This window comes from Spermophilus citellus, assembly GCF_964194105.1.
Source record: "Spermophilus citellus genome assembly, chromosome: 15".
In the NCBI taxonomy this organism is placed as follows: domain Eukaryota; kingdom Metazoa; phylum Chordata; class Mammalia; order Rodentia; family Sciuridae; genus Spermophilus; species Spermophilus citellus.
The window spans coordinates 84390846-84414739 of NC_138195.1; the positions used below are offsets into that span (position 1 = coordinate 84390846).

The window sequence follows — 23894 nt, forward strand, 5'->3', positions numbered from 1 at the left end:
TAATTCTGATAGTACCAAGAGCTTTTCTTTGGCTCCTACTCCCCAGTTATTGGAGAAGCCTTCCTTGAGAGGAACCTCAAATATCTCCTGGGGTAAGACTCTCCATGCCTCCCACTGTCCAGACCACTGGCACCCACAGAGCCATTCACAGGGCCTCCTCTGCTGGTAAGGCCATGTTTGGCCACTTCTGGCCACTCCCCACCCTCCACTTGTTGCTGCTGCTACGTTGCTGTGTCCACTTCAAAGATGCTGGGGCCACCTCTCCTGCTGGTACAGGTGCTGTTAGTGCTGGTGCCACCGCCACCGCCAGTGCTGGTGCCACTGCCACCACGCAAGTGCCACCAACACTGCCAGCGCCGGGCTCACCGCCGCTGCTGCTAGGTGGCGTAGAGGAGCGAGGAGCTTTTGTGTGCTGTTTGCTCAAGTTTGCAGGCAGATGGGTGACAGACTGAGTGACAGGACTCCATGAAGCACAGTCATCCCTCGTTATCCAGGTGGGACTGGTTCTAGGACCAGTGCAGTTATCAAAATCTCAAGTTCCTTTACAGAAGGTCACGGTATTTTTATGTGACCTGCAATCCCCTCCTTCATACTTGAAATCCCTCGAGATGACTTACAATACCTTATGCAGTGTAAGTAACTGCTATGCCAGATTTAGAGGAAATGACAAGAACAAAAGGAGTATAGGTGTTCAAGGCTGAGGCACATTTTCCCAAAAAATATTTTCCATCCATGCTTAGTCAATCAAATCCATGGATATAGACTAGAGGATGCTAGGGACCCGCTGTACTCAAATAAAGCTTCACTCAGGACTATCTTGGGATTTTCAAGAGACAGATTACTTGGTCCCCCAGGCAAACAGATTCCTAGAATGCCCAACTCACTCCCAAGACATCTGTACAGGTGGGGGGAGACAGTGAGGGCCAAGTTGAGACCTGCTTCCTGCCCCCCCACCCAGGTGTAGCCGATCAGGTGTCTCTTTGTTCTGCTGTTAGGAAGCTGAGGACACACTGGTGGCCCATCTTTTAAGAGTCAACAGGACCTCATGGCAGTCAAGCTTACCCTTGACTTTGCCCAGTTCTCCTGTCAGTCCTGTTTCTCAACAGTATCTGTATCATTTTATTGTAACATATGTCTAAAATGTCCCTTGTAGAATGATTCAGAAGGCTGCACAAGTAAAATAAAATTAAAAACGAAGAGCTGGAGTAAGAATGTTATGTTACACATTTTAAAAAGAAAAGCCCATTTCTAAATTTGTTGTGTTTCATTAGGGATTTTTTTTTTCCTGTAGGCTTCAAATAAGCTGAAAATCTTGGCCAACTGACTTGGTATTTCCAGATAGAACACAGAGCTCTGGGACGCTTACTGCGCCAGAATTACAGGTGACTGTTCACCTCTACGCCCTTGATGGACAGTCATCGAGACCACCGCTGGGCCTGGCTGGCACAGCCCCACCCTCCACCTCCTCCACCCAGACTCCTTTCCTGGAGTCCTGCAGCCCGGAATAACTAATTCAAGGTTAGGTTTTAAAGCTGCAATTCCACACCTTGCCGGCAGATAGGTGGCATGATTCCCAAAGGGGGGGGGGGGTCACATAATTCATAGAACCCAATGTAAAATGAAAATGCAGGACCCCTCATCCAAGGGGTTGCAGGTATACCTGAGTGGTAGGGACATGTCTAGAGTGTACAAGGCCCTGGATTTCACAAAACAAATACATCAAATTCAAGATGACAACAATAGACCATCAGACCTCCAAAGGGCCTTGTGTGACCGCACAGGCAGGTGTCCAGACAGCCTTGCACTGAAGATATATAAAGGTGTATTTCAGGAAGTTATTTTTATATATAACCACAAGTTCTGATCTTCATGGAAGAATGCTGAATATTTGCAAGTATTTTTAAAAAATTGAACAGAAAACCTTGCAGTCATGCCATTCCTACAGAGGTACCAGTTGGCTCAGCGCTGCCATCTGGATTCTTTGGGTGCCAAAGCATGAGGAACTCCATCATACCTGTTACCATGTTTTCATCCAAGCCTCCATACCCTGCCAGAGTGCTGCAGCAAGGCAGGGAAGGCGGGGGTGAGGCCCTTGTTCCCACCAGAGACCATCAACAGAGGTGAAGGAGAGGGTGCTGTCCTGGAACTCTACCCGACTCCCCAGATCTCATGTGAGTATCATATACACATTCATACACATATGCAGTAATTAATTTCAACTTTCTAAAATTTGACCAACATTGACTTGTTTTGTACTCAGGCTGTCCTCGGTACTTGGTCATTAGTCAGCCTGGCCATTACAGGGAGCACTGTGGGTGTTTGTGGCAGACAATGGCACCTGTGCCCACCATCATTAATGAGGGCAGGCTCCGGGAACTAAACGATGAGAGGAAATGCTTGAACAAAGGAGGACTTGTCACTACCTGTGACAGTGCAGGGAGAAAGCTCAAGAATACTGTCCCACCTGGGCCTCTTCTTCCTCTGCTGAGCTTTGTGACCCACACATATCACGATGCACCCAGGCAGAGCTTGGGCCAGGGTCACATTGCATCATCCCAGCTACCAGGCAGCCAGAGGAAAGCAGGATGCAAAGTCAAAGAGACCAGGTAACACAGGTAAATTCCAAAAGGCTGCAACTGCTCTTCTCTCCCCACCTCTCTTGCTCTCTTTATAGATATAAATACATGAGCATGTTAATTTATGTATATAGCTATATGTGTAAACTTTGGTACATGTATCTCTATGTGTTTGGTATATATGTTATATATGTGTATATTAAATATTAAATATGCATCTATGTACATATATATTAAATATGTATGTATATGCATAATAAGGCAAGAAGACAGGAATATATATGTATGCATATATGTGTAGATATAAAATATGCATATGTGTATATATTTGTATAGAAATACATAATAAATACGAATGTTATATTATGCATATATGCACATCTATATGTATATATAAAGAGCATGGGAGGCTGAGGGAGAATGTGAGTATCATATACACATACATACACATATACAGTACAATTAATTTCAATTTTCTAAAATTTGACCAACATTAAGAGTCTCTGCCATGTCTAGGCCTTATCCTGGGCACAAGAACACAAACTTCAATGAGTGTCACCCACCTCAAGGAGCTCACCATCCAGAGAGGAGACAGACTAAAACCCCTAATGCCCAATCTATCAGCATGGTGGCATTTATAAAGGAAGGCAGCATAACTTGGTGGATCTGTGTTGAGGGTAGTTGATGACAAGGACTTCAATCAGCCACGCTGGCTTGTCCAGCTCCTGGTCCACCACTTTGAACCAGTGCAACATCAAACATGCAGCTTGAGCTGCAGGATCTTCATCATCAACATAAAGATCCATAATAGTGCCTTTGTCACACCGGCTTCAATGGCACACCAGTGGAAAGCCCTGATGCTTCCTGGCATCCAGAGGCCCTCAATAAAAAGAAGCTGTCATGATTACTATGATTATTGTTACAATGATTAAGGACATAAGGTTGTGTAGGGGCACCAAAGAGAGAAAGGTCAATCTCACTTGGGAGGGATCAGGAGCAGCTTCATGGCAGAGGTGAGATGGAGGTGAATCGTCCCCTAGGAACAGGTGCTTGTCAGGAGAACAAAAGGGAAAAGGGCTCATTCTGAGGATAAGGAAGAGCTTGTTCAAGGGCTCTGAGGCATGAAACATCCCAGCATGTCCAGAGAACTGCAGGCAGATCAGGACCAGAGTAAGAGTTCACGGACAAAGAGAAGCTAGAGCCAGCTCTGGAAGGGCCACCCAAAACCCTTCACAATGGAATAACAACTCAGATCTGCCTGTCAGAAGGTTTAGGAGATAGTCACCAGAATGTGATTTCACTTTAGGAGGGCAGGCTCCCCCCTGGGATCAGGTATCCTGAATACCCCAGGTGGACATTATGCCTTAAGGCAGAGGACTGTTCATCTGCCCTATCCTCCTCTGCTCACAAATCTTCAAAAGCTTTTTGTTTTAGTTTTATTGGCTTATTTTTCCATGCTGATCTGGATGCTGTTGAGGGCTTTCATTATAACTAATCCTTTCCAGAATGATTTTTAAATACTCATCTTCCCAACCACAAGGAGAGTCTTAAGTGGCCACTTTTTAGCTCTTATGAGAGCCACCCAAATCGTTTGCCCTCAGAGAACAAGCAGCAGTTGCATTTCTGCAGGTCAGGACTCAGAGACAGAGGTGGGTGTGGGGGGCAGAGCCAAGACAGGAGTGAGAACAGGTTCCTAGGAGCAAACAATGCCCCAGACAAAACCAGCATGAGTAAACAACAGTCCAGGCACAGGAGGTCACCCAGAAAGAGGAACAAGAACCTGCGCTGTGGCGGGAAAGGGGCGGACCCAACAGGACAGGGCAAAAGTGCAAAGTAGATCTTTACAGGGAAGTTGGTGACAAAGGAGGTCCCTGGTGGTGGGGACTTTGAGACAGTCAATGAAACCGTTGGACCCTGTCTCCATCAATCTGTTCACTCATCATTCATGAGGTCAGCCGATTAGTCAATTCTATTTATTTCTCTTTGTTCAAATGTGTCCCAGACTCTGAAGCTGCGGAGCCCAATCAGCCTCTGGTCTGTGGCCTGGAGCTCCCCCGCTGGCAGGCGGAGAAGGTAACTCCACACCACAGGACGTGGCCGCAACCGCGAGAGTCTGTGAGGGCGGGGAGGGGGTCACCTGGCGTGTCCCAGGTATTGTCCTAGGTGTGCTTACCTCATTTGTCTTCTTCACTCTCCTTTGTCAAAAATAGACAATCTACTTTTCCTGGCCCCAATTTACACTGTGTCATATTGGAGAACAGAGAAGCAGTAAGTGGGAAAGGGGTGCTCAGACAAGGAAAGGAAGAAGAGAGCCCAGAGATCCCGATGCCTTCATGTTAGACCTCCCGCTCCTTCCCAGGACTGCCTCTGGATTTGGGCTTAGATTTTCATAAAACAAACATTGACTTTTCCATTTCATGCTTTCCTTTAATTTTAATGCAGCATCCCTCCCCAGATGCCCTTGTGTGAATCCTGTCATTGTGGTTCACAGACCCACTGAATGTACACGTGAATTTGCTCAGACTCAGCAAAGGAGAGCCATCATCCCTGCAGGACCCGCCGAAGCATCGAGTCCGCGAGCTGGCACAGGTGTCCCATCACCGTCATGGGACCATCTCCTTGTGCTGTAGTTGCTGCAGCCTGGGGGTGACATTATGCTTGTTTTATGATGTTATCAAAACAAAACAGAAAGCAAGAGCATATCAGCCCATAATGTGAGACTCCACCTCTGCAGGTACTTTATGGTCAAGTAAGAAATTCAAAGAGCACTTCACAATATTTATTAGAAGTTATCAGGAGAACCTCATCTCTAACAATCATTATTTGTCTCTCAGGCATCATTTTTCTCCTGAAAAACCAAATCAAACAAGAAACTATTTAGTGAGCACCTACTATGAGACAGGTACTGTCCAATCCAGCAAACCTTCTAGGATGTTTTTTTCATTGTCATCTTTTCTTTCTTCAGATATTTAAGGTAGAGATCAGAATACTTCAGTTTTCCCTTTAAGCAGTTTTATTATTTGCAACGTCTTCAGAAGTTTAACACTTTAATGGGTACCAAGAGCTTTCTGTGTAGATTTTTGTTTTGTTTTTTCTTGCTGCTGTTGTTTATTACCCAAAGCATTCCTTTTCTTTTCCTGCTCTCTGATTTTTAGGGAGAAAAAAAAAAAAACTAGCATCTGGGGTCTGAGACCACTTGAAACAGTCTGGGCTGGGACTGCTAATGACCTCCCAGAGATAACCCAAATTGCTGATTTAGCAAAGCCCATTCTTGACCTTGACACAAGACAAGACAGGCAAAGGGGAAGGACTTGGGAGGGGGTCGTGAAAGAAAAAGGATCATAGAAGCGCTCAGATCTCGCCAAGCCCCCTCCCCCATTCAGCAAACACCTGGCTGAGTTGGAAAACATGACCGGTCCAACCTTCCTATTGGCACCAATTGAAGCTGTCAGCTCTCGCTTGTCACCAGTTGCACTGGGAGGCCCCGGGCAGCCACAAGAGCCCTAATTAGGCAGAAATGACACTTCTACAACTGACCTGCCAGGACCTTTGGCAAACCATTTAACATCATTAGTTAACATTTTTTAAAAGTGTGAATGTAAATGAACAGCCAGTGGCTTTCAATGGAGTTTGTCGGTGGCATCTCCCCCCTCCTTACTCTCTCTTTTTACATGAATAGTCCACTTGTTTTCTCCAGAATTGGAGGGAGGCACCGAGGAAGAAGGAGGAAGAGGACTGGTCCTCTGAGCTCAGAGACATGTTAGAGCATAAACAAGCTCAGAACAGCAGAGAGACCACCTCTTCCTGCCTTTATAAGGGCTTGAACAGAGACAATCTCCCAGGGCCACCTGAGCAGAGCAGGGAGACGGCATGACACTCCCCCACCCCACCCCCGAGGCCAGGCTGCAGCCAGGTGCCTGGTACTCCTGAGTGTAGCCAGCCACAGCCCCAAGAGTCATCTCCTGGCTCAAGGGTACCTCTGAAATACCCTCTTCCAAACCTCTTCTAACTCGTTGGCATTCTGAACAGCAGACTATGTGGCCATGACTTAGCAAATGTCTTGCATGTGACAGTTCTTATGTACCCAGTCCCTCTGGAAAGGTGCACAGTTCTGGGGGTGGTTTTCTCAGACACCAGTGGGATACTTACACAAATGAGCTCATTTCCTACCTGCAGCCGTTATTTCCCACCTCGAATCACACTTCATTTTGTTCTTTGCTTTACACCCACAGAATCCGTACACGCCAACACTCTCCATCTGTGGGAGGGGAAAAGAGTTTCACCGTGAACAGGTCGTTTTGTTGGTTTCCCCCATGGCTCAAAAGTCACCCACTCCTGCTGGCTGACAGTGGGGAGAGGTAGAGGAGAAGACCAAGTTGAGGGAGACCGCAGAGGAGGTGGGCTCCTGGGGGGCCTTTGCACTTACCACCCACTTGTTGTTGTGTGGCCTTGGGCAAAGTGTTTGGCCCTGAGTCTCAGATGTTTTCATCTGTAAGACAGAGATAATGCCTCACTGTGTCAAGTGAGAAGAAAATAGATGAGTACCACGAGAACCGGAAAGCACAGTGTACCCATAAGGACTCAGCCGATGGATAAGAGCTGCTAAAACCAAGGAACTGCGCCAGGCTCTTGTCACTCTCTTATCCTGGAGAGGTGGCATGGAGAAAGTGTCCCCCTGCTTCCCCAGGCACACTCCTCCAAGTCACCAGCACATCCATCCCAGGCCCCCACCTGTCCTGTCCTCCCCCCTACTCTACTTATTCTCAAAAGGGCTGTAAATACACCAAGACAAGCGCAGCTGGGTAAAACAAATGCCTCAACACCGTGGTCCCTTAGTTAACTCAGGGCGGAGGCAGAAGCCCTGCACACAGCGGCGGGTCCATTCAGATGCACAGTGGATGTTTAACCAAGTTCAAATGCAAGAACACAGCTTCCAGATGTGGCTCTGCAAGGGCAGCCCAGGTCCTAAATTGGGAGTTGGACTTGTCCCTGAACTGAAGATGAGTAAAACCAAGCAGGCGGTGTGTGCTGCATGCCTGTGACTAGCCGTGAGAGCGAAGCCAAAGAAAACAATCTGAGTTTGGGGCAGAAAGAGGGAAAATACTGAAAAACGACCTTAATAACAGCAAATGGAGAGGGGGAAACTGCTCATCACGATGGAGCATTTAGTGCTTTTAAGCTAAATACCTCAGCATATTAAGCAAATAGAGAAAAGCCAGCTAGAAGATGTCATCAAATTGAACCGCGCAGTGCTCAGAAAGCCTCTAGGAGGTGTCTGCTTTGACCCCTTTTCCCGTCACATGCCTGGTCCCAGCCTGCTTGTTTAGTATTGCCGCTCCCCTCCAGCTGCGGGGCTTATTGAAAAGCTCTCACTCCCTGCCTGGTTTTGGCACATTTTCCGCAGGTGCCTCCTACTGCGGCCACAATGGGCTGCTCGGGAGGTTTAGACCTGTCAACAGCTACAGGGGAGGGGGGGCAGGAGTGGAGGGGGCACAGTCATTGTCTTAAAGGGCCAGTGACATTGTGTGCCGCCACCGCAGAGCCTGCAGCACTGGCACCTGCTAATGAGATGAATCCTTTCTCCCGCTCCCTCTTTCTCTCTTTAATGATTTAACTTGATCGCTTTGGTTCCTTTCTGGAAGGGGAATTGCTCCATTGATCATATAAAGTAATTGCCTGTAAAACACTGCTCTGCAGCAACTACGACTACTTCCCTGGCTGAAAATGTCACAGCAATTGAAAAGCTCTTAGCCCAGTTCAAGAATGAGGTTGCTGAAGAGAACAGTCTGCATTCAGCCCCCAAGTACTCGTGTGTTGGGAGAGTTACAAGTTTTGGGGTGTGACGGGTTTTTTTTTTTTTTTTTTTTGGAAGACAGAGGATTTACCTCTGGTGGTAGGGTGTGATTTTTGCACGAGATTGTGGGAAACTCACCAGACACATCAAAACCAAAAGTGAAAACTCCCTCAACACTAAAAATCAGATATTTTCATTCAGGAAAAGAAATTGTTTTCTTAATTTCTCGTGGGTTCAGAAAGACACCCCCATGGACCCAGGGCGGGTTAGAAGGAGAGAGAAGAAAACCAGACAGACCCTTGCCCAGGAGGGGGCGGGGGCCTTGGTTTTGGAAGCAGGGAATGATGCTCTAGTTGTCTAGGGTTGATGTTTCTGACCTGTCACTTGGCGGCAGCAGCGACACACTGTGGGAACGGGGACCACACACTTGAGGAGTTTTCATAAATAGCTTTATTAAATAGTCGTTGCCACGCCAATGTGAGGGAGTAATTCACCTGGGGGGAAAAATCACTTTGTGACAGGGAGGAAACTGCCGGGGAAATAAACACGAAGCCTGTTAGTGATGGTGTCATTGTCCTCTGACAGGTGAAAGCCTCAGTTTGTACCTGAATAAGAGAGACTTTTTCAAGGTAATTGGTGGGAAGCACCGCTTGCTGCATGTCAGGCTGCCAGTGACCAATTTAGGAACAAGGCTTCAGGTGAATCACCTTTCATCTGCACGAGCCAAGGGTTTTTTTTCCTTTTTTATTTTTGGTAGCTGATGAACTAAGGGCAGTAGATGTGCTCATTACTGTACTTTCTTAAAAAGGCAAAAACATCCATGCATTCTGCAGAGGCATAAAAAGACTATCTACAATTATAAATCTGAAAAACCTGTAGGACATTTTTACATTTAAACTTTGTGAAAGGTCATGGTACAAGTTCCATAATTGTACATAGGTTTTTACATTTTATTTTCTTGGATTTTAGGGACTTGGGATCTTACATTTTAAAGTCTTTTAATATTGTAAGATCATATAGGATACTCAGGGCGATTACACATACAATACCAAAATATACAACATACACTAAAATGTATTTTTTTCTCATATAGTGAGAATTCAAAAGGAGGGGGAGGTGTGTTTAAATTTAAGTCCATTAAGTAAACTAATTCTTGGATATGTAAAAATTAGGTTGAAACCAGAAGCTTAAATTTTAACTCTTATTGGAAGATCTTTTATTTTTGTCTGTAAAATGAAATAATAAGATATATAATTAGACAATTACTATAGAACTAGATCAAATATAGAACTAAATGACTTCAAAAGTTCTGCCTGGCTTTGAGTCCCTTATCTAAAAAACAGTTTAGACAGGCTCTTATCGAAAAAATATATTATGGGAAATAGATGAGTGGTAAGTACGACCACAAGATTATTCTTAGCAACTTTGCCTATTAGGAGGTCAGGAGAGGAAAGTGGGTTGAGGTTAGCTCAAGAACAGGGGAGTCTGGAAGATCCTGGGGTAAAAACCAAAGCCCCACTGAGAGTGCGTTGAAGAGGAGAAAATCAAGCCACACAAGCTCCACATCAGAGGAATGACTGTCAAATCTGACGGACGGGCTCCACTTCTGTATCATCTTCTGCTTTATTTGTGCATTAAGAGGTCTGACTAGCATCCAAAGTTCCCCAACATGAGATCCTGCTTTACAGCCTGTTCTTCACGGGACCTCTGAAGCACATTTTAGACCACCTGACTACACAAGGCTGAAATTAACCTTTAGCTATGGAGGTTTGAACTTCATACCAAACAGGGCTTGTAAAGATGTCAGGCAGGCATTTAAAACTAAAAGAATGCATTTTCAAATGTTACGTTATTCCTGTGCCCATGTACACCTAACTGATTAAATGTACCCAGAGTGATGAGAATTATATCCCAGGCTAATATGGGATTGGCCTGAGTGGTAACTGCTAACTCTTCCTAACTCAGACCTGTAAGTTTGCTCTGTAGTAAGAGTCACAGACACTTCACCCTGAACACTTTATTTACTTGGTATATCCATGTGTTTATTACAGACAAGGATCTCATCCACCAAAAGTTAACACATAGAAATGCTAAGATCCTTTATATAAGAAATAAAAAGCTAACTTCAGGCCGATGGGTAAGGGTACCTATCCAGACATTTGTATCTAGTATAGAAGGTTCATGTGTTTTCCATTTAGAGAATGATGTCAGTCTGAGCTTTGCTTTGTAGCTCCTGAATGAGCACAGAACCACCAGCTCAGGGGAGAAAAAGACTGTACAGTGTTATGCCTCTGCAGAATGCATGGGATTGTTCAAGATGAAGATTTCAGCACGGCTGTGTGCTGCAGGCAGACATCACTGAGGCTGCGGGAGCTCAGGCCACACCCTCCTTCAGGAGCAGGCATTCCCTACTTTTTTTTTTTTTTTTTTTTTTTAGTATTCCATCTGCAAAGCTTCCAGTCTTTCAAAAGTCAGAGAGCACTGAGTAACCCAAGGAATTTCCCGTAATCCTGGTTTTCTCAGCTTGAAGTAGATCACAGCTCCCTCCTCCAATCAGATCCTTCCAGAGTTACAGCTTACTTAAAAATATCCACTTAATACGAACTATGTAATGTTTTGAACAACCAACAATAAAATAATTAAAAAAAAAATCCACTTAAAATGGATGCGCTTTACGAGTAACACAAGTGTGGCTGATTCCCAGGACCAGTTACGGATGCCTCCTCTAAACAAAGCCTAAAATCTTATTTATATGTTTTGTCAAAAACAGATGAGACAGCAGGATGTAATGAGCTATGTAATCATGTAATCCCCAAGCCTAAATTTAAAGAGCCAGGTAAATCTGTCATAAACGAAAGAATCATAATATGGACCAATCTGGACGTGACTGCTAAGCCTTAACCCCAGAGGCAAGTGTGTGACATATCTGACCACCAGCCAGGGTCTAGTTTGTGCCAAGGATAGTGCTTTTTTTTCTTTTTTCCCTTGGCATTAAGGCTTGAAAAAGAATGTGAAAAGTTCAAGGCAGGCCCTTAGTGAATCTGAGTCAAACACACACACACACACACACACACACACACACACACTCTCTCTCTCTTTTTGTTCTTATACAACAAATAATATTCAGGGATAAAGTCTATTGTACACATAAATCAAAAAAAGTTCATATAATTCAGAATTCTTTGATTTGATTCCATCTCTGGCTTTTGCAGATTTATAATTATCTCTCCCCAAAAGGCAACTAATTTTCTGTGTGTCTGAAGCACAAAAAAATATTAATTGAGCGGATAATATTTTCTTTGCAAACATCTTCCTTAAGATTTTTAGGGCTGGGATGTAGCTCAGTGGCAAAGCATCTGCCTTGCATTCGCAAAGCCCTGGGTTTGACCCTCAGTTCCAAAAAAAAAAAAAAAAAAAAAAAAAAGATTTTTAAATGGCTGTATTTGTGGTAAAGCAATAAATGATGATACACAGAACACAGATGATACTTTAGAACACTATTTATTCTAAAGCTTATAAAGTGATAGACATAGTTTATTTATTTTAATATTCTTTAAAATGAAAAAAAGTTATAATTATAACTTTGTTCTTATCTTAAAAATTATGGCCTTTGATTCTGTCTTTTTAAAATCAGTACAGGAGGGCTGGGGATGTGGCTCAAGCGATAGCTCGCTCGCCTGGCATGCGTGCGGCCCGGGTTCGATCCTCAGCACCACATACCAACAAAGATGTTGTGTCCACCGAGAACTAAAAAAATAAATAAATATTAAAAATTCTCTCTCTCTCTCCTCTCTCACTTAAAAAATAAATAAAATAAAATAAAATAAAATCAGTACAGGAACTCTATTTTCCTGACAGCTTGGCTATAAAGAAAAACATTTAAGATCAGGCAAGAAGTTCAGATTAGATCCACAAATTCAGTCCCAGAAATTGTTGGCATGAAATAATTCTACACCAAAAAGAAATGTTGGTAGTTACCTCAAATAGGAATTCTTCTTTAAAAACTCTAAAGGTAGAAAATTCCCGTAGGAGGAACAGAGATCTGAGCTTAACTGAGATGGCTCTTCTCTACAAAATGCCCTGCTTTGGGAGTTAGTTTCAAATCTTGTCTATTTTCAAACTCTCGTCAAGGTTAAAAGATTAGAGTGCAAATATCTGGATGTTAACCCTGAGAAGGACGATCACCTAGGAGAGCTTGGTGATACTGTAGATCAACGGACTGTTCTTCCGTCTGACAAGAGTCTAACAGTAGATGCTGAACGTGCTCAGCCTGGGTGGGGAGGCGGCTGCTGGAGTTCAGAGGGAGAATGTAGACCTGGGTTGCTTCCCCAGCTCACCTTGGCCCCATTTACAGGCACAACAGAAGAAATGGGATCAAGGCAGGCACCCAGAAACTTCTACTGCAAACTTCAGCTTTGTCTCAATATTTATTTCAAGTCAAAGTACCTTCTCATAAAAGCCTCCTCCCACCATCGACTCAGTTTTCCATCCTGAGTACCACTGCATTAAACCCCTTGGACTTTTCTATCTGCAAACTGCAGCAGTTGAAAGAGCAATGCAATGACAGTCCAGGCCAAACGTGAGCATTGTTAGTGACGTGTTAAAAGCACTTCCACTTGAGCAACATCTCAGTCTTTCATCTCAACAAACTTTTCTCCTTCAAGTATTAATGGAAATACCATTTTCTGAAAAAGCGATTCTGATCACACTACTATTTCTATAATATCCACTTAAGGTTTTGAATGCACGATCACAAAATATAACCATTTTGCCACCGACTCATACATTATCAGGATCAATCACATTCTCCTTTGCTAGAATATAACATAATTCAGTGCATCAAAATTTCGATATGGAAATTTAACCAAATGCATCCAAGATTCATTTACATGTCACCTTAAATGGGTCCAATGATGATAATTTATATGAAAGTCATATATGAAAAAGATGCGGTTAAATCAGAATTGAGAAATTTGCTTAAAATGATCTTATTTGCTACAAGTCCTGGGAATGTACTCCCCCCAAATCATAATTCTTCAAGAAACATAATTCTCATTCTGCATTGTGGCCAGTCTTAAAAAAAAAATACTGAAAGAACTAGAATTCTCAGATTGCTTAAACAGAACAAAATAGGTGTCATTTCCAAAGGGCAAATCAAAGCAGAAAAAAAGAGAAAACAACAATCATGACACAAAACAACCACCATCCTATAGCTGGCTAATAATTAATGTTAAAAGTCCTGTCTCGATTTTTTGACAACTGATTTTTTTAAATGCATAATAATTTGGGGGGAGCTTTAACACCGCCATGAGATTCATGGCCAGGCCTGTAGAAATCATCAGATATAAAGGCAGAGACGGTCTCTTGATTTTGCTAATAAGAAACAGATAATTCCTCTTAAGCAGATTAACTTAAAGTACATTTTCAGGGAAGTTAAAATCCCCTTCAATCAGGTTCTTAAGTTTAATTACGAAAGTCAAACAATTTGTTAACTCTCATTCAAGCACAACAAGACAGAGAGGGGCGCATCTCCCAGGGGCTGGCACACCAACCCAATCGATATTCGCAACAGTAACAGAGGAAACACTTTCGGCCACAACTTGATGAAATGTCTAGCTGGTCCTCTTCATTCAAATTCTTTCTCTTCTCTGCTGCCTCTATGTAGAAAATATGTCTAACATTTTCTTCACCCACAATAAGTTAAATAGGCATCTTTATTTTGCTACTTGTATATGAAGAAAAGAAGTACAGACAAAAAAACTCAGGCTTTACAGGACATTTCATAAGCAATTCTTTTATTTGTCCAGCACTTACGCCATGAAAATACCAGTAAGTTGCATCTACTTCTATGAGGTTAAAAAATTATCTACTTAAAAATGGCCAAATAGCTTGCTTAAAGAGTGTCTTTGCCTGATCTCTTCCTCTTCTCTCTACTGTCTGAATTCACTGGATAATTGCCCTACTTCCAGTTTCACTCTGCCCATACAGAAATTGTGTGTCTGTTCCCTGAAAAATACCAATTAAACTGCCAGCGTAGCATCTCCAGCAGTATCTTTGGGTCTTCAGTGTCAAAGGCCTTTGAACAAATGACCGGAAGGCTGAATCTAAAACAGCCTTTGATGGGATGCCAGCTCAAACACTCACTTCATGACTATGGGCTCCAGCTCTCTGCTTTACTTGGGAAGCCAAGACAGAAATAACACATCAACTTTATAATTCTGCATGAATGTAAAAGGTTAAAATAAAAGTGTTAGATTGCCAGCAAATTTAATCCCACCTGAAAGGTCACAAATGTTAAAAGGGGGCCCTCTTTATTCAATTAAATCTGGATTCCTGTACAAAACTAAATAAAGGTTTAAAAAAATACTATAAAATTGATAAAAATGTCACATCTCCTTTTCCTTTATTTTTTGTCATTATTTTCAATAATAACATTGTTTACTCTGTGTAAGGCACAATAGGAAGAAGGAAGCCTGCATGGATTTTTATTTAATCTCATAATGATACTATGAAATGGAAATAATTCAATGAAAGTCATCTAGGAATTGGGTTCAGAGGGGTTAAGTAATTTGGTCACACAGCTGGAAACTCAAAGAACCAGGATTTGAACCCATGACATATGATTCCAACATTCAACACTTCTAGGCTTTCTTGGCTGCATCCATTATCAAATCATTTCCAGGTGAAGGCTTGGTCCATCTTTTAGAACAGTGGTTCTCAACCTTGGCTGCATGTTAATAGTAATACAAATACACACAAATATGTGTGGGCCCCATCCTTTAGAGATTCTGATTTAACAGGCCTGGAGAAAGGCCCAGGCATTGGTATTTTGCAATATGATAGCGGTGAATAAAATCAATGTGTATCTTTATAGTGCTAAACTTCTAGTGGTGCTTTGATTCCAGTAAAATCTAGAATAGAATCCCTAGGTAATCTAATGTGCTGACTGGGAACCGGTGATGGAGGGAGTTAACACCACTTACTTACTCAGAGTCCTTTCTCTAAGACCTCAAGGTGACCAACTCTGGTTCCTGCAGACAAGGGCACAAGAGTCTAGCAACAGCAGGCTTGAAAGAGCAGAACCTACAAGAATTCTAGCTTGCAGAAGCAGTGGAGCAGGAACCCACAGGCATCGGCACTGGAATCAGCTAGACCTGGGTTCAAGTTCTACCTCTGCTATTTATTAATGGTGTTAGCTTGTCCCGTGACTTACCTTTGACAGTGGTTCTGCAGATTCAGTGGGACAGTGGAAGTAAAGTTCCAAGCTTATGAAAAAGCTCAAAAGCAGTTGTTGTGTGTGTGTGTGTGTGTGTGTGTGTGTGTGTGTGTTTGTTTTTGTATATAGTATTACTACCACAGGGGTATTGACTACTGTCAGGAGATATCAGCAATTAAACAAAAAAAGGTTAAAAAAAACTACTTTTTTTTTTTTTTAAATTGGTCAAACCATCCTAATACTTTTACTTAGCACCATTCGTTTTATAGGGACCCCTGGTTGGCGATCCTGTTTCTCATTCTATTGGTCGGGGAAGGTTAGCACATCATCACTTCCATCTTCTGGATGAGCAAAGGCAGAACTTTCTGTCTATTCTGTCTCCAGTTTCTATGATTCTATGATTAAAGGCACCTGCAATCATGCTCATTAGTTCCCTATGAAAATGATATTCAACACAGATGCCAAATGCAGGGAAGAAGAATTAAGAAGCACTTGATAACAACCCCCAAATAACATCTAAATAATCACTTCTGAACATTCAAGTCATGGCAAACAAGTTCCAATTTAAATGAAGGTATTGGGTAGGAAGAAGGGAAAATGAACAAATACATTTCCCTTTATCCTCATTCATTTAGGAAATGTCTGATAGAGTTAGCAATTCTTTTTGAATGAAGAATGATTAATTTCCTCTAAGAAGGGTCTTCCAGTAGCAGGCTGGAATAGACTAATATATCCTGATATTTTATCATGGATCAGAGCTACAAAGCAGAAGAGATCTAAGATGGAAAGATCCAATTCAGTGGTTCTCAACCAAGGTCACGGAGAACATCCTGGAATCTGAGGAAGGGGCCCCCAACTCCATACATTTACCAAACAACAACCCCCAACACTGAATAAGGGCTTGTTGGTACATGTGTTCTTTTCCACATTTCATTCCTTAAATGAAATACAAAGGAGTCTAGAAGTACTACCGAATTTATGGTCATTGTATGTAACTCCTATGAAATGTTGGGGGTGGTAGATGCTTCATTTTTGTTGTTAAAAAGGAGACTTCATATCTGAAAAGTTATAAAACCTGATCAGTCCAAACATCCTCCCTCTTTACTGAGAAGTCAAGATCTTTGAGATGACTGGGATCCCATTCCAGGGTTTCTCATTCCCAAATTCTCCCTGCCTCACATCATGCATGCCTTCCTGAGCAGGCACCAACTCACAGGATGGCAACAGTTGGGCCTCTAGCCTCTCCCCACTTCCTCTTTCTGAAGGAGGACAGCTCAGTCCCACCCTCTCTACTTGGATAAGTTCTAGGAACTTTCTAGATCTACTGAGCCTCTCCAGATTGATTCTTTATTTTCCTTCCTTCCCATCCCCAACTCCCAGGTTGATAATTTAAGGCTTAGCAACACCTTCAACCCCTTTCATGCTTTGGAACTGTGCCAGGACATTGAGTATCGGCGTGAAATGGAAATTTGATCAGCAAGGTGGTAAAACAAGGAATATGTGATGTGAAAAAAAAAAAAAAAAGCACAAGTACAAGCAAAACTGCTGGTGCTTCTAATAACTATGGAAAATAAGAAAATGGGAATATTCAAGAATTATCATTTTATTGACTCTGGACCTGTCAACACTAACAGGCTGCTAATAAGTCCATGCAAACAAACTTCCAAAAGGCTTTCACTTCTATTATTTCAGTTTATTGCATAATGACTCTCTCAATGTGCGTGCTACTGTACCACCAGAACTTGTAGTGTCACTCTAAGTCTCTAAGTGTCATTGCTCTTTTGTCAGTGCCTAGGACAGTGCCTGGCACATGGCAGACATTTAATAAGTATTTGTTAATTGAACGATGAAAGAAGAACAGGATGGCAGCTCACCATTATTACTGTTTATCTTCAAATAGTCTCTTCTCAGTCTTCAATCCTCCTATAACCTTTGACTTAACATCCTTCCCTCAATTTTTTTTTTTTTTTTTTTGGTACTGGAGATTGAAACTCAGGGATGCTCTACCATTGAGCTACATTCCCAGTCCTTTTTATTTTGAGACAGGATTTCGATAAGTTGCCCAGGCTCCCTCAAATATTTTTAATGGATTTTTTTAAAGTTACATGAGAAACTCATTCATTTTAGGAAAACTAGATATGACCCATATATTAAAAGAAACTAAAAGTTCCCTATGATCCTATCCCCCAAGGACCACAAAATTAACTTGCTCAGGGCCAGCCTTTCAGACTTTGTTCTACACATATGCACCCATACAAACACCCACTCAACATGTTCCCAAAAGTCTTTGCCCTGGACTTTGAGATTTAGAGTTTTTCCATTCTCCTTATGTCTTTTTTGTTCATTTCCCAGTAAGGCTCCTTGTCCTTCTCCTACAACCTAAATCTACTCCTTCTCTAATATTTATATCCTTACTTCAAGAGGATTCTTCCCCCCTCCCATTACCCTCCAGAGCATTCATCTGTCCTTATTCCAACTTGAAACCCATTAGGATGATTTTGATCAGCAACTTGGGTCTTCCCATTGCACTGGGATGCCAGTGCTCCTCAAGTCCCACCTATCTTTAACCCAGTGCAGCATGCTCCATGGAGACAACTCATTTAACCCATTTCTGACAAATGCAGAGAACTGAACCCTACCTCGGGAGTCTTTGGTTTCCCATCCCCATCCAATCACACAGAGCCTTTTCCATCCTTCCTTTCTGTTCTGGCTCATCCATTTATTCTCATTCCTACCATTATCATTTAGACCCTTACACCTATATTATTTTCTACCTGGGTCTCCGACTTTCTGTACAACCAAACACCCATCAATCCTACCTATTACCGCCAGTTAACTGCTTCTATCTTGTCCATTCTGTATTCAGAAATTTGTGCTTCTCTCTCCTACTGAATGGGACTTTAGTTCCTACACAATCTCTCCAGACAATTTGTCATCCTCATTTCTCATTATTCCTCAAAACAAACCCTTTGCTCCAAACCAGGCTGGTGTATCATCCAACTCCAAAACACTTGTGAGTTAAGCATTTATTAACCAATTATAGGAAAAACACATTAATTCATCCAACAAATATTTACTGAGCACCTGTTCTGTCAGGTGATGTACCGATGCTGTAGACACAATGGTGAAAGAGACACACCAGGTCTCTGTCCTCAAAGAACTTAGAGGTCAATGGGTTATTGAGGGCAGCCCCTGAGACTTGATGGTCCCAGCCCAGGACACTTTCCACTTTTCCATTAAAATGTCAAATAAGTCAATATATCCGTGAAGATTGAAATTGGGGAAAGAGTTCAGAAGAAAGGAAGGGCTGGCCAGAGGGAGAGTTGTGGCTTGCAGCTTCTTTAAAGATGTGGGATTCAACCTAGATATTCAAAGATGGGTGTAAGAGAGTTCTGGGTATTGTCCATCCGGGGACAGAGGAAAGGCTCAAAGGTGGAATGGAAACAAGGGCAACAATATTGGCTCCATTGGTATAAAAGTTCCCTGGGCCCCGAGTCAGCAGAGCACAGACTCTTTCTTGGCAGGGCCCCAGGCTCTGCAGTGGACAAGCAGATGACTCAGCATCAGCTCCTAGCATCAAGGGATTTCCATCCAGCAAGGAGGATGAGGCAGGTCGGTGATGCTCTCATACCACAGAGAGGGAGACATTTCATGAGAGATTCAGAGAAAATACCGAGGGAGCATATCTGTGGGTAGGTGCATATCTGTGTTTGTATACAATATTTATAGTCGCTTAGTTTTATTCATCTACCTTCACACGTGCATTTATGGAAAATAACTATCTTGTTTCCAGGTGCTTTCTAACTTGCTTCCTCATTTTATGCTAAGTGACTTACGAAGCAGGCAGAGTAGGTAAGATAATGTTTTCCAGACAAACAAGAGCAATGTAGATGTTTTAAGTGAACTGCGTAAGTTGGGAAAGTAAACAGGCAAAAGTAGAACAAGTACACCCTGTCTATCTCGGCCGGTTTTTTGCAGCAGTGGAAATATCTAGAGCAGAAGGCGCACTTTAGGAAGGCCTGCAACCTCATGAACGATACCTGTGTAAGGTGCTCAGTAAGGTGTAAGGAAGCCAGGCAGGTAGTTTGGACTTAAAAGGGAAGGAAGTAGGCAGCCTCCCAGAAAGGGAACATGAGCCAAGGCCCTTCCTCCATTCCCCTTCATCTCCCAAAGTCCTGCCTGCATTACCCCACTCCTAGGCCCATCCTAACCATAACCATCCTTTAAGGTCTATTGCCCCCCAACCATTTTTCAGCTCACACTGTGCTTTCCTCGCATTGCTTTCACTCCCACTAATCTCCCCGGGGAGAGTGCATAACCGTTTCTCTCCTGGGCATCACAGTATGTGCAGTCAGCACATTGCTCGGCTCAGAGCAGGTTATTTACAAATATCAGCTGACTGAACGAATTCCTGGGACCGCCACAGTTGCGTACCGACAGCCTGGGTTCTCATGTCCCTGCCTCCAGGGGACGAGGCCTGCCTGGCGCGGGCCACCCTCGAAACCAGAGGAGCTCGCTGGCCTCGAGGAATGAGGAGGCGGACGGCGAAGGCTGCACCGCCGAGTCCCAGGGCCACTGGGAAGCCGACGCGCCACCCGGGGTTCGTGCCCCAAGTGGAAGTGGGGTCAACGCTCCCCTGCTCCTGCAAAACGCCCTTCAGGGAATGGTTAAATGTTTCCCCATCTGGAAAATCGTCGGGGAAAAGTGGTGAAAACGAAGCTAGGAGAGTCTCAGAGCCCAACCCCTGAATCAACCCCTCAGGAGAGGGAGGGAGAGGGGCGCGAGGGGGTCGGGAAGGAGTGAGAGGTCCCAGCTGCAGGTGGAACCTCGCGAGATCTGGGGTCGGGATCTCGTTGCGTTGCGTTGCCTAGCGACGAAAGGACGCCCGCGGGCCCCCAGGCTAAACCCCGCTGTAGCCTTAAATCTCCTACCATGGGGGAAGAACGCGGCGGCGGCAGCTGTGGGATCACTAGGGAGCTGCAGAAGCTGAAGCAGCAGGCGATGGAGTACTACCGGGAGAACGACGTCCCGCGCAAGCTGGAAGAGCTGCTCAACTCCACCTTCTACCTCCAGCCTGCCGACGTCTACGGACACCTGGTAGGGACCTGGGACGCGCACCCTCCTCCCTCCAGCCCCTCTCCCCCCGCCCCACGCTGCGGCAACGCGCTGCGTTTGCGCCAAGAGCCGCGCATGCGCGGCGGCGCCGGGGCTGGTGGTAGGGGTTCGCAGACGTTGGAGGCGGCGAGAGAACGTGGCAACGACCCCTGGGGCGAAGGGCTCTCCACAGGGAAAGTGCCGGAAAGGAGGCCGCCACAGCACAAAGGACTGTATACAGATTTGTAGCTGCGGCGACAACTCAGAGCCTGGCTGCCCCTGTGCCTTCCTGCCCCGTGGTCTTTTACATGCGGACTTGAGTGGCTCCTTCTCAGTCATCAACCTTCAATGGCCCCATTTCGACCGGGGGACCAACGTCCTGGCATTTGCTAGGATTTGGCCTCAACCCATCCAGGGCCTCATCCAGCTGGCTCCCCTTGCTTCCAAGTGTCACTCGAATTTCAGGCCTATGCTCTTTGGCTTGTGCTAGCTCCTCTATCAGGGCCAGCTACTCCTTAAACTTCACCTTTCGCGCAGAAGCCTTGTCCACATTTTCCTGCACCAGGAGTCTTTGGGTGGATATATCGCATTTCCTATGTGTACTGTATTCCTTTGCATCAGCTCTAGAGAATTGAGCATAGGGGCCTTTCTTACCATGTCCCACAGTCCTCTGCCCAACCCTGAAATCTGGCACATGCCTTAGCCTTCCTTAAGTGGTGAGCAGTTGAAAGGAAGGCATGTGTTTACAGATCCCTAACTACTAGGCAACACAGCATCTGGAAGGCAGTGTGGTTGGGCTGGTGGAAGTTTGCACTATGGTAATGGGAAGCAAGGAGGTGGCAGAAGGACAAGCAAAGTGTGCAAGTGCTGTGACGGAGCATGATGTTCTGTGAGTGCACAAACTTACGTCTGAGCAGTTGACAGAACACTGAATGTTCCTTCCTTCCATGGTGTATACATCAAAGGTTTTTGGAGGGTCCAGGTGCCTTATGTTCACTGAGACCCTGTGCTTTGTGCTGAATGTTATCTCACTCATCCTTAGAACCACGGTGAGGTAAAAATGATTCTCCTTTTCCAAACAAAGAGCCTGTGATCCTTGAATTTAAATTATTTTCTCAGTGATGAGGGGAAAAAAAATCAAGCCAGCTCTGCATCCTTTTATCTAGCAGAGTACAGGTATCTGGCAGCTTATAAATTGTTTAGGGACACTAGTCACTGATATAATAAATGGAGTAAAAGCTATGGTGATAAAGGATTGTGTGCTAGATTGAGGAAGAGCTCACTTTGTCTATTAAAGGAATTCTGGGATGGGGAAGATCCCTGTAGTCTGTATTGGCCAAGAGATCTTTGAAGGATGTTCAGAAATTGCAATGGCAAAAACACAACCTCCTTTCATTTTCTTAGTCATTCCCTAGTTTGGGCCATCCCTATTTCATCTAGTCTTTCCAGTCCATTCTTCATAGTGTTGCCTGAGTTCCTCACACTCTCTCACACTAATTCTCTTGCTCAGAAATCTCCAGAGATTTCCCTTTCCTTGCTAAATAAGATCACACACTGTGGTACATGGTGTTTAGCCGCTCCCTCCAGTAACAGGTTTATATTCTACTCCCCGATCCCTGCTTCTCTACACTGGACTGCTTTCCCCTACTGCCTGAAGTTTCACCTGCTTCTTCTTGCTCATCTGCCTGAAGTATCTATCCTCCACTTTCCTGCATGTCTGTCTGTTGAAATACTATCCATAATCTAAGTGTTCACCTCAATTATCATTTCTCCTGCTTCTCAGGCTTCATAGGAATTCAGGGATGGAGAAGATCCCTGCAGGCAACAGCAATATGGTGTGTTTCCTCATCATAAAACTCATGAATGAAGGAGCCTTGGTTGGAAATCAGGCAGATCTGGGTTTGATCCTTAGCTCCAGCACTTACTAGCTGTGGGAGATTATTACATTTCTGGGCCCCCAATGGACACATCTCCAATGTGAACCTCTGATGGAAGTCCCTTCCACATTGACTCTAGGCTCAGCCATGTGACTGGCTTTAATCAATAGGACCTTGGCAGGCATGTCCAAAGGCTTGGTAAGTGCTGGCATATTGAGACTTGTCTTCTTGGAAGCTAGTCCTCATGCTGTGAGGAAGTCCAATTATCCTGCTGGAGAGAGAGATCATACAAAGAGGCCTTGGCAGATATCATGCAGCCAGGGTCCCTGTGAGAAAGACGGCTGCCCAGCCAGCCCCTGGCTATTCTGGCCCTTGTCAAGCTTCCAGATGATTTCATCTGCATAGGAGAACCCAGACACAACCAGTGAAAGAATGCCCCAGTTGAGTGCAACTCAGCAGAATTCTGAGCCAATAAATGGTTTCTGCCACTAAGTTCCAAGGAAGACTGTTTAAAGCTTTAGATCATTAAAACATGGGAATGCGATCTTGGACATTTTATTTCTCTGGAGTTCAATTTGCTCCTCTGTGGAATGGAGATGATACCACCTACCTTGACCAGATTGGGAATCTGATAACAAAATATACACAGAGTGCCCAGGGATGAGTCTGATAATTATTAATTTAAATAATAATTCTATTTATGCCAAGCACTATGGTGTGTGATACCATAGTGAAAGGAAGACATAGTCACTTTAAGGTCCATAAGAATGCTTCCACCATGCTTGCCAGAGCTGGTGGAAGCAGAGGAGGTGGAAAGGGGCCTGGCAGTGAGCACGGCCATAGAGTGGGTCAATGAAAAGTATTAAGCACTTGGAAATGTTAGTTCCCTTCCCCTCCAAACGCAATATGGTACATTGAAGGTCCTAGGCACTTGGTACTTGTTGAACACAAATTATATAAACTTAGTAACATTTTTCATTCCTTAAGTATATCCACATTCATTTAGGCACTTACTTTGTAGCACACAAACCACCATCCTTAAATGCTCAGATGGCTGGAAATTGCTTCTGCTTCAGGTCTGCAAGGCCCCACCTTTGAGCTGGCTTGTTGCTGTGTTAGAATACCTGTTGTCTAGGCTGAAGCCACTGGCTCTTTAAATGAATGACCAGAGACCTAATCTGCTAAATGGAAATAAAGAGAGTGAGGAGGGTGCAGCTTCGCTTTCCTTGCTTCTATCCTCTCCTCACCCCAGTTCCTCTGCAGTGAACCACCACCTGGAGATTTTTCACTCAGGGTCCTGGAGTAGGCTTTCCACCTTAGCTTCCTTCTCTTTCCTC

At 44.0% G+C, this 23894-nt stretch overlaps 1 protein-coding gene across 2 annotated transcripts in view; it reads right to left on the reverse strand.

Annotated features, from left to right (window-relative positions):
- The window catches only part of HSPA12A (heat shock protein family A (Hsp70) member 12A), a 149325-nt gene extending 128225 nt beyond the window's left edge, over window positions 1–21100 (reverse strand). Inside the window, exons 1-2 of one of the 2 annotated variants that reach the window (XM_081267960.1) lie at window positions 20600–21100; window positions 6747–6834 (exon numbers count right to left, since the gene is read on the reverse strand). In XM_081267960.1, coding sequence (XP_081124086.1) covers window positions 6747–6834; window positions 20600–21019 — 508 coding nt within the window. In that variant the 5' untranslated portion in view covers window positions 21020–21100. Of the gene's footprint in view, window positions 1–6746; window positions 6835–20517 lie in introns of both variants that reach the window. The other variant, XM_081267961.1, reaches the window with a different exon arrangement.
- Window positions 21101–23894: the final 2794 nt, after the last annotated feature.